Source organism: Penaeus vannamei, chromosome 37 (assembly GCF_042767895.1).
Source record: "Penaeus vannamei isolate JL-2024 chromosome 37, ASM4276789v1, whole genome shotgun sequence".
Taxonomy (NCBI): domain Eukaryota; kingdom Metazoa; phylum Arthropoda; class Malacostraca; order Decapoda; family Penaeidae; genus Penaeus; species Penaeus vannamei.
The window spans coordinates 18305386-18320385 of NC_091585.1; the positions used below are offsets into that span (position 1 = coordinate 18305386).

At 31.7% G+C, this 15000-nt stretch overlaps 1 protein-coding gene across 2 annotated transcripts; it reads left to right on the forward strand.

Annotated features, from left to right (window-relative positions):
* Window positions 1-2343: 2343 nt before the first annotated feature.
* On the forward strand, window positions 2344-12111 carry LOC113822765 (phosducin-like protein). Of its 2 annotated transcripts, none has more exons than XM_027375305.2 (8): window positions 2344-2490; window positions 5436-5642; window positions 6917-7042; window positions 9135-9265; window positions 10098-10203; window positions 10595-10708; window positions 10915-11039; window positions 11377-12111. In XM_027375305.2, the coding sequence occupies exons 2-8, from the start codon at window positions 5457-5459 to the stop codon at window positions 11480-11482; spliced, it is 894 nt and encodes a 297-aa protein (XP_027231106.1). In that variant the 5' UTR covers window positions 2344-2490; window positions 5436-5456; the 3' UTR covers window positions 11483-12111. The 2 variants fall into 2 exon arrangements, with proteins under 2 accessions (XP_027231106.1, XP_027231107.1); XM_027375306.2 differs by having other exon boundaries at window positions 2347-2490; window positions 5452-5642.
* Window positions 12112-15000: the final 2889 nt, after the last annotated feature.

Below are 15000 nucleotides of genomic sequence, written 5' to 3' on the forward strand. Positions count from 1 at the left end.
ATATATATATATATATATATATATATATATATATATATATATATATATATATCATCACCATTCTTCTTTTCATTATTATCATTATCATTATTATCATCATAATTATTACTGTTATCATCGTTATATTCATTACTATCATTATATTATTACTATCATTACCATTATTACTATCACTGATATTGGTATCGTTGTCATTGCAATTGTTATTGAGACTATGATCATTGTTTTTATGATAATGGTGATGATAGTGATGATAGATATTATAATCATCATTATTGTCATTGTCACTACCATTGTCTTTATTATTATTGTTGTTGTTGTTATTATTATTGTAATTATTATTACTATTGTTATCAGTATCATTATTATTGCTACTATTATCATTATTATTATTAATGTTTTTATTAATGTTACCGTCATTCTAGTTTTCATTATTGTTGTTATTATCATTATAATATCATTTTCATTATTGTTATTATTATAATCATTATCATAATCATCATTATCGTTGGTATTATTATCATTATTATTATTATCATTATCATTGTAATTATTATCATTGTTGTCAATATTATTATTGATAGTAGTATCATTTTTTATTATTATCATTATTATTGTCAACATTATTATGATTATGGTTATCATATTGTTATTGTCGTTGCTGTTGTTATTTATTGTTATTATTATTATTATCATTATTATTATTATTATTATTATTATTATTATTATTATTATTATTATTATTATTATTATTATTATTATTATTATTATTATCATTATTATCATTATTAGTATTGTTGCTGTTGCTGCTGTTCTTGTTATTATCATTATTATCATCATAGTTATTATCATTATTATTATTATCATCATCATCATTATTATGATTATCATCATCACTGTTATAATTATCATCATCATTGTTATGATTATCATTATTATTAATCATTATTTCATTTTCATCGTTATCATTTTTATCATTATCATTATTATTATTAGTAGCAGCAGTAGTAGTAGTAGTATCATTGTTAATATTATCATTGTCATCATCATCACTTTCATTTTTGTTATTATTATTATTAATAATATCATTATTATTATCATCATTATCATTTTTATCATTATTGATATTATTATTATTATTATTATCATTATCATTATTATTATTAATATTATTATTATTATTATTATTATTATTATTATTATTATTATTATTATTATTATTATTATTATGATTGTTATCAATATTATTATTACTGTTATTATCATTTTCATCATATACTGTAATCATTATTATTATCATTATTATTGTCATTATTATTAGTTATCATAATAATGATAATGATAATAATTATAATGCTTTTATTATCATTATTATTATTATCGTCATTATTAGCTATTGTAATAGTAATGATTCTAATTATTATTATTGTTATTATTATTATTATTATTATTATTATTATTATTATTATTATTATTATTATTATCATTATTATTATCATTACTATGATTATTATTGTTATTATTATTATTATTATTTTTTTTTTATTATTATTATTATTATTATTATTATTATCATTATTATTATCATTACTATGATTATTATTGTTATTATTATTATTATTATTATTATTATTATTATTATTATCATTACTATGATTATTATTGTTATTATTATTATTATCATTATTGTTGTTATTGTTACTATTATCATCATTATTATTGTTATTATTATTATTATCATTATTGCAATTCATCATCATATAATTATCATCATTATTGCAATTCATCATCATATAATTATCATTGTTATTGCTATAATTATTGTTATTATCATCATTATGATGATTATTATTATCATTATTATTATTACCATTATCATTATCATCATCATCATCATAATTATTGATATTCTCGTTATCATATTATTATCATCATCAACATCATAATTATTGATATTCTCATTATCATATTGTTATTATCATCGTAATTATTATCATTATTATTATTATCATATCATTATTGTTATCATCATCATCATCATCATTGTTATTATCATTATCATTAATATTATCATTAACATTAACTTTTACCATTTTCATTGCTGTTGTTATCATTACTGTTATTGATATTAAGTCGCTTACATTATTATATATCATTAGCATCACCTTTTTTATTATTTCATCTTTCTTAATTATTGTAAAGACATTCATTATACAGCAAAGAAAAGACAAAAGTTAACGATAGATAGGAGACAAATGAGAATATGTATAGATGATAAGAAATAAATGTCAATGACGAATATGGATATTTCGAAATATATAGCTGAACTTCATCAAGATAATTAAATAAATAGATAAGCTCGTAGTTCGCCTCGCCGCCGCCAGATGTCAGACCGACTTGTTTTGACTCGGAGAAAAATCAATAATTAATTCCATATTTCAGCGCCTCCTCATCACTCTTTCTTCCCATTTCCCTAGTGATTTTGTCAAGGTTGGTTATTTAAGAGCGTCTTATTTGATTTATTTCTTTGTGTGAGAGGAATTTAGAGAGAATGTTTCGGTTTGTGAGAGGCTGAAGACCGTCGAGGTTGGGGTCTTGTTCCTTACGTGTTATTCTTGGTTTAGGTTTTGTTATTACTGTTGCTTTTTTTATATTATTATTTTTTTTAGTGGTCGTGTTCTTTACGTGTTATTCTTGGTTTAGGTTTTGTTGTTACTGTTGTATATTTTATGAATTCTTTTTAGTGAAGTGTTCTTTACGTGTTATTCTTGATTTAGGTTTTATTACTGTTGCTTTTTTTATATTATTATTTTTTTGTGAAGTCGTGTTCTTTACGTGTTATTCTTGGTTTAGGTTTTGTTATTACTGTTGTTTATTTTATTATTTTTTAGTGAAGTCTTGTTCCTTACGTGTTATTCTTGGTTTAGGTTTTCTTATTACTGTTGCATTTTTTATATTATTATTTTTTTTAGTGAAGTCGTGTTCTTTACGTGTTATTCTTGGTTTAGGTTTTGTTATTACTGATGTTTTTTTTGTATTATTTTTTTTTTAGTGGTCGTGTTCTTTATGTGTTATTCTTGGTTTAGGTTTTGTTATTACTGTTGCTTTTTTACAATTTTTTTTTAGTGAATTTGTGTTCTTTACGTGTTATTCTTGGTTTAGGTTTTGTTATTACTGTTGCTTTTTTATATTATTTCTTTAGTGAAGTCGTGTTCTTTACGTGTTATTCCTGGTTTAGGTTTTGCTATTACTGTTATTTATTTTATGAATTCTTTTTAGTGGTGTTCCTTACGTGTTATTCTTGGTTTACGTTTTGTCATTACTGTTGTTTATTTTATTATTTTTTTTAGTGACCTCATGTTCTTTACACGTTATTCTTGGTTTACGTTTTGTTATTACTGTTGTTTATTTTATTATTTATTTTAGTGAAGTCGTTTTAATTAAGTATTATTTTTAGTTTAGGTTTTGTTATTACTGTTGTTTATTTTATTATTTATTTTAGTGAAGTGGTTTTCTTTACGTGTTATTCTTGGTTTAGGTTTTGTTATTACTGTTGTTTATTTTATTATTTTTTGTGAAGTCGTGTTCTTTACGTGTTATTCTTGGTTTAGGTTTTGTTATTACTGTTGTTTATTTTATTATTTTTTGTGAAGTTGTGTTCTTTACATGTTATTCTTGGTTTAGGTTTTGTAATTACTATAGTTTATTTATTTATTTATTTATTTTTTTTGAAGTCGTGTTCTTTACGTGTTATTCTTGGCTTATGTTTTGTAATTACTGTTGTTTATTTTATTATTTATTTAAGTGAAGTCGTGTTCTTTACGTGTTATTCTTGGTTTAGGTTTTGTTATTACTGTTGCTTTTTTATATTATTTCTTTAGTGAAGTCGTGTTCTTTATGTGTTATTCTTGGTTTAGGTTTTGTTATTACTATTGTTTATTTTATTATTTTTTTTAGTGAAGTTGTGTTCTTTACGTGTTATTCTTGGTTTAGGTTTTGTTATTACTGTTGTTTATTTTATTATTTTTTGTGAAGTCGTGTTCTTTACGTGTTATTCTTGGTTTAGGTTTTGTTATTACTGTTGTTTATTTTATTATTTTTTGTGAAGTTGTGTTCTTTACATGTTATTCTTGGTTTAGGTTTTGTAATTACTATAGTTTATTTATTTATTATTTTTTTTTTTGAAGTCGTGTTCTTTACGTGTTATTCTTGGCTTATGTTTTGTAATTACTGTTGTTTATTTTATTATTTATTTTAGTGAAGTCGTTTTCTTTACGTGTTATTCTTGGTTTAGGTTTTGTTATTACTGTTGTTTATTTTATTATTTTTTGTCAAGTCGTGTTCTTTACGTGTTATTCTTGGTTTAGGTTTTGTTATTACTGTTGTTTATTTTATTATTTTTTGTGAAGTCGTGTTCTTTACGTGTTATTCTTGGTTTAGGTTTTGTTATTACTGTTGTTTATTTTATTATTTTTTGTGAAGTTGTGTTCTTTACATGTTATTCTTGGTTTAGGTTTTGTAATTACTATAGTTTATTTATTTATTTATTTATTTTTTTTTGAAGTCGTGTTCTTTACGTGTTATTCTTGGCTTATGTTTTGTAATTACTGTTGTTTATTTTATTATTTTTTAGTGAAGTCGTATTCTTTACGTGTTATTCTTGGTTTAGGTTTTGTTGTTACTGTTGTTAATTTTTTTTTTTTTTTTTTTGTGAAGACGTGTTCTTTACGTGTTATTCTTGGTTTAGGTTTTGTTGTTACTGTTGTTTATTTTATTATTTTATTGTGAAGTCATGTTCTTTACGTGTTATTCTTGGTTTAGGTTTTGTTGTTACTGTTGTTTATTTTATTATTTTTTTGTGAAGTCGTGTTCTTTACGTGTTATTCTTGGTTTAGGTTTTGTTATTACAGTTGTTTATTTGATTATTTTTTAGTGAAGTCTTGTTCTTTACGTGTTATTCTTGGTTTAGGTTTTGCTATTACTGTTATTTATTTTATTATTTTTTTGTGGTCCTGTTCTATACGTGTTATTCTTGGTTTAGGTTTTGTTATTACTGATGTTTATTTTATGAATTCTTTTTAGTGAAGTGTTCTTTACGTGTTATTCTTGGATTAGGTTTTGTTAATACTGTTGTTTATTTGATTACTTTTTAAGAAGTCGTGTTCTTTATGTGTTAATCTTGGTTTAGTTTTTTCTTATTACTGTTATTTATTTATTTTTTAGAGAGAGACTTGTGATATATCTGGGTATCGTGATTTCATTAAGGTTTGATTTGAGAGAAAGAAAAGTTGGGAATATGAATGTCTATAAGTAAATTGTTTAAAAAAATTGACTAGCAGTTCTAAATTATGTTTGCCATTTTTCAGGAAAGTAAGATTTGTAAATTTGATCAAAACACAAATTTGCATAGTCCCCTGTTTTTTCACCCCTTTTAGTGAATCTAAACCTCAGACGCCATGGCTACTTTGGAGGACCGCATCCTCGGGGAGAAGCTAGAGTATTATTGCAGCAGTTCGGAAGACGAGAGCGAAGATGACAACGAGGAGGATGAGGAGTCTGGGTCGCAGACGGCAGTTAAGGATGCGAGTCTTGAGCCACCTCCGGAGACTGAGCTAAGGAGCTGGGAGGGATCATCCACTAATGTGAGTGGTTGGCATCTTTCTCTCTCCCCTTTTTCTGTCTCCTTTTTTTCCTCTCCAATTTCTGTCTCCTTTTTATCTCCCATTTCTTTCTCTTTTTTTTCTGTCTCCTTTTTCTCTTTCCTTTTCTCTCCATTTGTGCTTTCCCTCTTCTCTCTACAGCTTGTATCCCTCATCTCTCTCTCTCTCCCTCTCTCTCTCACACACACACACACACACACACACACACACACACACACCCACACACACACACACACACACACACACACACACACACACACACACACACAAGTACACACAGACACACACAAATACACACAGACACACACACAGACACACACCCACAGACACACACCCACACACCCACAGACACACACCCACACACCCACACACCCACAGACACACACTCACACACCCACAGACATACACAGACACACCCACCCACACACACACACACCCACAGACACACCCACCCACAGACACACACACACACAGACACAGGCACACACAAACACACGCAGACACACACAAACAGACACAGGCACACACACAGACACAGGCACACACAGACACAGGCACACACAGACACAGGCACAGACAGACACAGGCACACACAGACACACACACACACACACACACACAGACACACACACACACACACACACACACACACACACACACACACACACACACACACACCACACACACACACACACAAATACACACACACCCACAAATACACACACACACAAATACACACACACACAAATACACACACACACAAATACACACACACACAAATACACACACACACAAATACACTCACACACAAATATACACACACACAAATACACACAGACTCACACAAATACACACAGACACACACGCACGCACATTAAGACACACACACACTAACACACACACACAGACACACACCCACAGACACACACCCACAGACACACACCCACAGACACACACCCACAGACACACACCCACACACCCACAGACACACACACACACACACACACACACACACACACACACACACACACACACACACACACACACACACACACACACACACACACACACACAAAACCTTCTTAGCTCTTTTCCAGTACATGAATGTCTCCCCTCTGCAGTGTTTATCCTCTTCCCAGATACATATTAAGATCTGTTACTTGTTGAGCAATTAATGAACTCACAATGGGGCATCCGGGTCAGTTGGGTAAAAATCTTTTATTTGAATGATAGGGTACAGTCTCATCTCTTTTCAGACTGGGCCCAAAGGCGTGCTGAAAGACTGGCAGCGTTTCAAACAGCTGGAGACGGAAAAACGCAAAGAGCAAGAAAGAGAACGCCTTGAACTTGCAAAGAAGTTGGCTATGAGCTGCAGGTCACATGTAAGATTTTTTATTTTTTTTATGAATGCTCATTCTGATAGTGTTGGTGAATTCAAAATATTTAGTATTGAACTATATAGACCAGTGACTTTTTTTTTGGAGGGTGGGGGATCTAGTATTGTATTTTTTTTTTTTTTTTTTCCTTTTTTTTGTTGTTGTTGTTGTTGATTTATTTTCCCTTGGTTAAGTGTCAGTATTCAGTCATCTCAGTATTTATTCTTTGAATTTGATTTCCATCAATACATATTTATTGTTGACCTCACATCACATAAAAAATTAAAACCAACTAAAATGAGAATATGAGAATAAGTTACATGCTTCCTGTCAGCAATTTTTGAAAACTTTCGAGATTTTTTTCCAATTATGCATCATCTGCAACCCTTTGTCGAAGTAGATTTTGGGACTGCTGTTCATTTTACTCTAATTTTTAATAGTTAATTCCTAAAAGCAAGTGGTATGAATTGATCCTAATTTGAAATGTAACATATTAGCTAAATATTATCAATAGAAATGAAGAGAAATAATTTCTGGTGTTTTGATAAGGATATGTTCTTCTTTTGGCCTCCATCTAGACTGTATTTGATGAGGATTTGGCAAACAAAAGAACACAGGGTTAAGGTTTACAATAGGACCGCACTGGCTAGGAGAAAATTGAAGATCATAGCGTTGTAGGCGGTGAAAAACTACATTCATTGCTATCAAAATTGATTTGCAGAAGCGAACCTGTTCGCGTTAAATGACGAAAATGTGGCATGCAGAATGCCGTGCGGGGACTAAGTCCCCATGAGCCTCCAGTGACTAAGTCCAACTCCCTTCGCATCACAGCAAACCACTTAGCTACGCAGGAACTCAACATGAACTGTTTTAGCGCATGTAGCTCGTGACGTCACGACAAATTTCTTATAAGTGCACTGTAGTAAAATGTTTTTCTGTATTCTAATTTATATGAAAGTTTAATGAAAAACGCATTTATCATATGTTCATTCCTTAAATACACGATGTGATCGATTTTACCATATATGTACCATAGTTTCATTAGAAATACACGGTACATCCATACTTGCGCATCGCTGCCCTCTCCCGGCAAATTTGACAGTTCTGTTGTCACAGTTCTCGTTGTTTGTTCCAAAGGTGAAGGTTGTTTACGGCGCTACTTGCGTTTCTGATTTTTCCAAGTTTGCGGTGAAATTGATCTCACTGAAATTGTTACAATATCGGGGATAACACGAAACTCAGTGAAATACAATAATCGTGTTCCAGTTGTAGAATTTCATCTCTGGTTCATTACTTCCCAACCGCCATCCCCTCAACTTCAAGATAAACTCATTTTGCACTTCTAAATGTAGTCAGTGGCGATCTAGGGAAGGGAAGCTAGGTAATCAGGAGGGGGTCCAGGGGTGGAGCCCCTGGTAGGGAAATACGGCAATCGGGAGTGGGTCCAGGGGCAAAGCCCCCGGTAGGGAAATACAGTAATCGGGAGGGGGTCCGGGTTCTCTGCATTTTATTTACATTAGATAATATATGGGAATGAAGCTCACTAGCTTTTGACAGCTCCTGCCCAATTAAAAAATTTCCACAGATATATCTGTGTATTGTAACAAGAGGCAAACAGTTCAATCTGATTACTTCACCGCACTCATATGGCCCAAAATACAGACATTAGGCTTAGCGAGTCTTTTCCGTCACCCTGGCCTTCAGGCAAAATGCTCCTGATGGCAAGTTTACATCACTCAGCCCACAACCAGATTTTCCCATGGTGGCAGGGTCACACACCTGCCCCTCAAGCCAAATTTATTCATGATTTGATGGTCACGTCATCCAGGTAGATGAGGTTTAGAGAGCACAGTATATTGCTAGGGTTTAGTATAGAATTCATAAGGAAAAGTGGCAGATTGAATACTTTTGGGGATTATAATCCAAGAAAGAAGAAAAGAAAGAATTAGAAAAAATAATGATAATATGCATATCACTTGAAAATGTATTTGTCAGATATTGTTAATTTATACACAGAATAACAAAATTTTCAATAGGCACAAACAGAGAACAAGCAACATAAGACCCATTCTATCATCTCTGTGCAATTCCTCAACAGCTGGATGAAGAAAAAGACAAAGAAAAACAAAATGAGGAGGAGGAGGATGTGGACCGCCTGATTGACGAAGAGTTCCTGCGGCAGTACATCTCAAAGAGGATGGAGGAGATGATGGCCACAACTTCAACTAAGTAAGTGAATAAAATTGTTTATTCATTTGCTTGGAGTTTCAAGGTTGTTGTTAAACTTTTTGGCAAAGTCCAGATAAAGAAAACTTAATGTTTTATAAAAAAGCATATAAAATTCTTGTAAAAAATCTCATTTTCATTAGCCTAGAGAAACCTTTTTCTTCTTATTTTTTTTAAAGCAATTTTCTTCTTTCTTTCTTTCTTTCTTTTTAAGACCTTGTAAGTGTTTTCTTTCTTTCTTTCTTTTTCTAATAATCTAAGCAGTTCCTAATACTTTCACTGGTTGTCTAGGAAAATCTGTTCAAGTGGTTTCTAGTTCCCTTTGCTAATGTTGTAGGGAAAGCTAGTTAGTGGATTCAACTTACCTTTCCAAATCATATGGTGAAAAGGTTGTTTATGACTAACTGCTTTTAGAATATAATTTTTCTTGATGACAGAGGATCCAGTGATGAGAAATTTCCACAAAGAAAATTTAGTTGATAAGGATAGTGATAAGAAAAGGAAAGTACAGAAGTACAGTAAATGGTCATGACAGAAAATGATGCTTCATTAATTGCTTATAATAGTTTGATGTATTATGGTATGAATTAAGGACAATGATTTGAATTCTTTGAGGAATCCTATAGTGGATAATTTTTTTTTTTTTTTTCATAATTTAAAAGATCACATCTACCAGACTACTTTAAGGCTTGTAAATCCTTTTTAAACTCCTCTAACTGTCACACACATGAGAAAGATATGAGGTTTGACTGACAGGATGAGACGGAAGTGCTGTAACTAATTTCTTACAAGTTCTTACAAGAATTCATTTTTTGACCCAGTCATTCATCCACAGGGCCCAGTTTGGTACATTGATTGCGCTCGATAATGGAGACTCATTCCTCGATGCCATTGACAAAGAGGACAAGGAGGTCACAATAATTGTTCACATATATGAGGAAGTAAGTTGCTAAGTCTTTTTAATAGCTGTGTTTTAGTTCAGTTTTGTTTTAATCCTCACAAAGTGTCTCAAGAGATCTGTGTGGGGTTCTATGCACAGTTTGCCCTGGATGTAGTGAGTTTCTAGTAAACCTAATAACAGTTTTATTGTGTTTCTATCATGCAGCCTTAGCCTTTCTTGATAAAAAAATCTTGTGTTACTCCTCACAACAGGTTATTTAGGGTAACTCTTATGAATTACGTTTCTGAGTTCAATGTTACAAAGGCTTTATCTTGTTATACAACCTTAACTACACTTTATTAGGATGGTATTTACTTCATTTCCACAACCTAGTTTATAATCTAATTGTTAAATGTATTTTTATTATTTTTTGTTATTATTTTATCTTGCAGGAAGCTGCAGGATGTGAGGCCATGAATGGTTGTCTGGCTTGCTTGGCTCTGGAGTATCCACATGTCAAATTCTGCAGATTACATGCAACAGCAGCTGGTGTCAGCAGTCGTTTTGTAAGTTGTTTAACCAGTCCTGTTGCCTGTGTTTTCCTTGTCTTTACTTTAGAATATATTTTTGTTGTTGACTTGAGCTGATGTAGTATTTGTTACTGCATATGCACTCATGGAGATGATACTGAGTTTGAGCTTTTCTGGCTTTGGCATTCAGAGTTTGAATAATAAGAGAGAAAGAAAATGCAATTATTTTGTTCAATTTCCAGAAAGTGACAGGTCTACCAGCATTGCTGATCTACAAGAGTGGACAGATGGTGGGCAACTTTGTCCGCCTCACAGATGAATTTGGGGAAGACTTTTATGCAACAGATGTGGAGTCATTCCTTATAGAGTAAGTAGTAGAGGTAGTTTCTTTTTTGACAGTACAGATATTAAATTTCCTTTTTTTACTTGTGTGCTCTTAATCACTGTGTATATCAGTGTTGCTGTGTGTATCAAAATGTATATCAATGTGAATGGAGAATGCAGATATATCTGCACATAGAATCTGTATCTGTAGACATGTATGTGGTTAGTGTACATTTTCTACTTGTATAGAGAATATACATTTGTAAACATGTATGGAGATTCCACTTAGAGATCTCACCGTTAAACTGTTGCCCATCATCCCAAACAGAAATCAATCAGCCACTGTTTAACGACACAGCCATTATTCTCTCCCCCAACAGACATGGAATGCTCATCGACAAGACCCTGATCCCCCCAGGAGTCACCATCAAGGGACCCTCTATCATGAAGGAGGATGAAGACAGTGACTTCAGTCTGGAGGACTAACCCCCACAGCCTTTCCTAGAGGCGTATGGTTAAGTTCCTCCCTCACCTCGTCTCCTCCACTCTCGTCTTCCTCGCCGGTATATACCCTCGATGCCAGTCTCAGTCACAGCCATAGGAGGGTTCTCTGTCCTTGTACATTAGGATTTCTCAGTTTTTGCTTGACTTGGGTCACAATTAAAATTTGTGTTCTTGGTTATCATTTTTTATTTAGTTGCCGTCGTTTTATTTTGTGTTTGTGGAAGAAACGTTTAATTAAAGAATGACTGAAGACCCACAGTGTGAATATAAGTTTGTGTTAACAAAACTAAAGCAATTCATTTTATAAATCTTTATCTATATCTATGTGTCTATTGCTCATTCTAGCTAGCTATCTGTCTACCTATCCATCTATCTCTATCTGTCTGTTTATATAGATAGATAGATAGAGATAGATCAAAGGATATTAGTACTTTTTCTTTTACTTTCTCTTCTTCATGATCATCATCATGTCCATTTCATTATTCCAAGTTAGATTCCATGTGATTACTCAGAAACAATGGAAAGTGCTATTGTATTTTACCACTAACACCATTGCAAAGATCTCATGTGTGTGTGTGTGTGTCTGTGTGTGTATATATACATATATATATTATATATATATATATATATATATATATATATATATATATATATATATATATATATATATATATATTTATATATATATATATATATATATATATATATATATATATATATATATATATATATATATATATATATATATATAATGTATATATATACACACACTCTTTGAAGATATATGAGTAACTTCAATCTAATAGGTAAGGCTGTGTAACAAAAGTTTGTTGCTCCTGTTCAAACAATGTGAATTACCAAAATCTTTCAAAAGACTGTGCATAGTGTAAGGAAATTAGAGAGGCCACAGTGTATAATACTTTTTTTAATGGCATTTATTTGATAACAGACTGGGTGTGCTGTTGTTTCTGTGCATGGTCTGATTATATGCTTAAAATGTACCAGATTGCTCACTGTCTTACTTACGAAGACAGTTCCTGAATCTCTCATCTTGTGTCCTTACCTTTAAAAGTGACATCGCTGATAAGTCCTTACAATCAAGTTTTGGTTTTCCTCCTTTCCTTGATTTTTTTCCAGGACCTAATGTGCCACTTGTAAAAATCTTTTGACTAACAACTTGAAATTTATATAGTAATAATGTTCAACATAATGTGGTACAATAAACATATATAATGTATGTAAAACTGACAAGAAATATTTTGTAATGATATATGCAATACAAACTAAATGTTAACTTAGGAATATTCACTAGAATACCTTCTAATTTTGTGGAAACTTGAGTGCAGTATTATAGAAATGAGATATAGAGATATAGTTCTAAAATTACACAACTGCTAGGAATATTGTTAGAATACTTATTATTTTATCATCTGATGCATCCTTATTATTATTATTATTAATTATTATTTTTATTATTATTATTACTACTATTATTATGATGATGATGATGATCATTATTGTCAATATTAACCCAATAACTCCGAATGTCCATGGAGATCACATAGCCAGCTCCTAGGGAAATGCTTGTAGCTGCCTGGCCGATGCTCAGGTTTTATTTTCCGCTTCAGCCCATGCCATGTAATGCATTATGCTCTTTATTAGTTTTATGTACTTTCTCTATGACCATATTGTGAAATCTTTTAGTAATGTGATGTGCAATGTCAAAGTTGTTATTGACTGATGTATGTTATATGACTATACTATCTCTTCATGTGGTTTACACTTTGTAAAGGAAGTAATATGGTTTTGTGGGGTGATAGAGTTATATTTTTGTTGAATTTTTCATTCTTTTTATTGAACTACCTTGGAGATGATACCCAGGTCATGCTGGGAATATACTACCCAAAGTACTGACTGACCCACTTTTGTGTAGGGTATACATCTACAATAGCTCACATGCAGGCTATGTTCCGAAGGCCGGTAACTCATACCACCTTTGCTCTCTGCACTGTGATGGTGTTAACAACCGCCATGTCAAGAAAGTAGAACCAAACCTTCATTTCTCACTTGGTGGATTTGTTGCAGTCATACCTGACTGAGCCGAGACTGTAATTTTCAGGGTAGCTCCTTAGATGGGCACAGCCATAAATATGGCAGTGACATAGAAGCTGGTTAAAGGCTTGGATTTGCTATCCAGATTCAGAATGTGAACCCTAAGACATTTAGAGACTTCAAAGCTCTATTTTCTGCTCATGCCACTTGAACTTGGGTTGTCCAGGAATGTTCCATTCCCACACAAGCCTCAGTAGCAGTCACTCCTGTTATATTGGGGCACACAATTCAGCTCAGGAGTTATTACTGCTGTTCGCGTATTTGGCAGCAGGAGCTTAAGGAGCAACACCAGAAAGAAGTAAGATTTCGATCATTTAGAAGGTATCTAAAGGGAAGCAGAAAAAATTAACAGGATTAGGTCACCCTAACTTATAGAGATTTCTGACCAATTAGGTCACACCAAAAGGGCCTTTAAATCATGGCATGACCTGGAGGCATGACCATTCATACCATGGCATGAACTGTCTTGGCATATGGAGTTATAAGATTAATTATTAGGATTGTCATTGTTATTCTCATCATTCTTATTTTTCTCTTCATTATCATTAATCATATTATTATTGTTTTACTATTATTATTTGTTTTATAAATTAATTTTTCCATTTTATGTGATATCTCTGTATGAGGATTTTGTCTGATTTATACATTGATAGTACATAAAGTAGAGACTAGAAGTGACCCTGAGACTAAGAAAGTGGTTATAGTCTGGACTTCTAGAAATATTTGAGAGGACTGCATATGTTCTAACGAGTTTTTCATTTTATTACCATGATCATGTGACTGTTGCTAGAAATGTCTTGTTAATATTTACTTTCACCTTACAGGTCCAGATTTTATTAATTTATTTATTCATTTCACTACTTCCTTGGGAGAGCAGGAGTATAGAGAATGAAGGAGGGTGAACCTATAGTTGGATTAAAAGAAGAACTAATTGTGAATGAATTGTTTTATGCAAACAAGTTCACTTATTGTATTTGAAATAAATTTTGTAACATGAATGTTATTTAGCTCATTTAAGGTGCTTAATATTCAATGCAATTGTGGACTTTATGATAATTGAAACTAAGTAGAGGAATGAAAGACTCTGAAATATATAAGGCCAGATTTACAGCGATGGGGTCCCCATAGAATTATTCTTCCAATGTTCATTATTCTCAGACATGAGGAATGACTCGGAATCATATTAGTCGGCAATGAGTTTTTTATAAAAGGATTATGCAGCATATGATTATTTAGTTACATGATAGAGTATGTTATGAACGTATATGTTTGTGTAAGTGTACAAGGGTGATTATATTGATTTTTTTAAAGGACATACAGCATCTACAATCCATTTACTCTGTGTTGTGGGGACCAAGGTACCCCTGTCTGTAAGCTGGCCTTGGAAA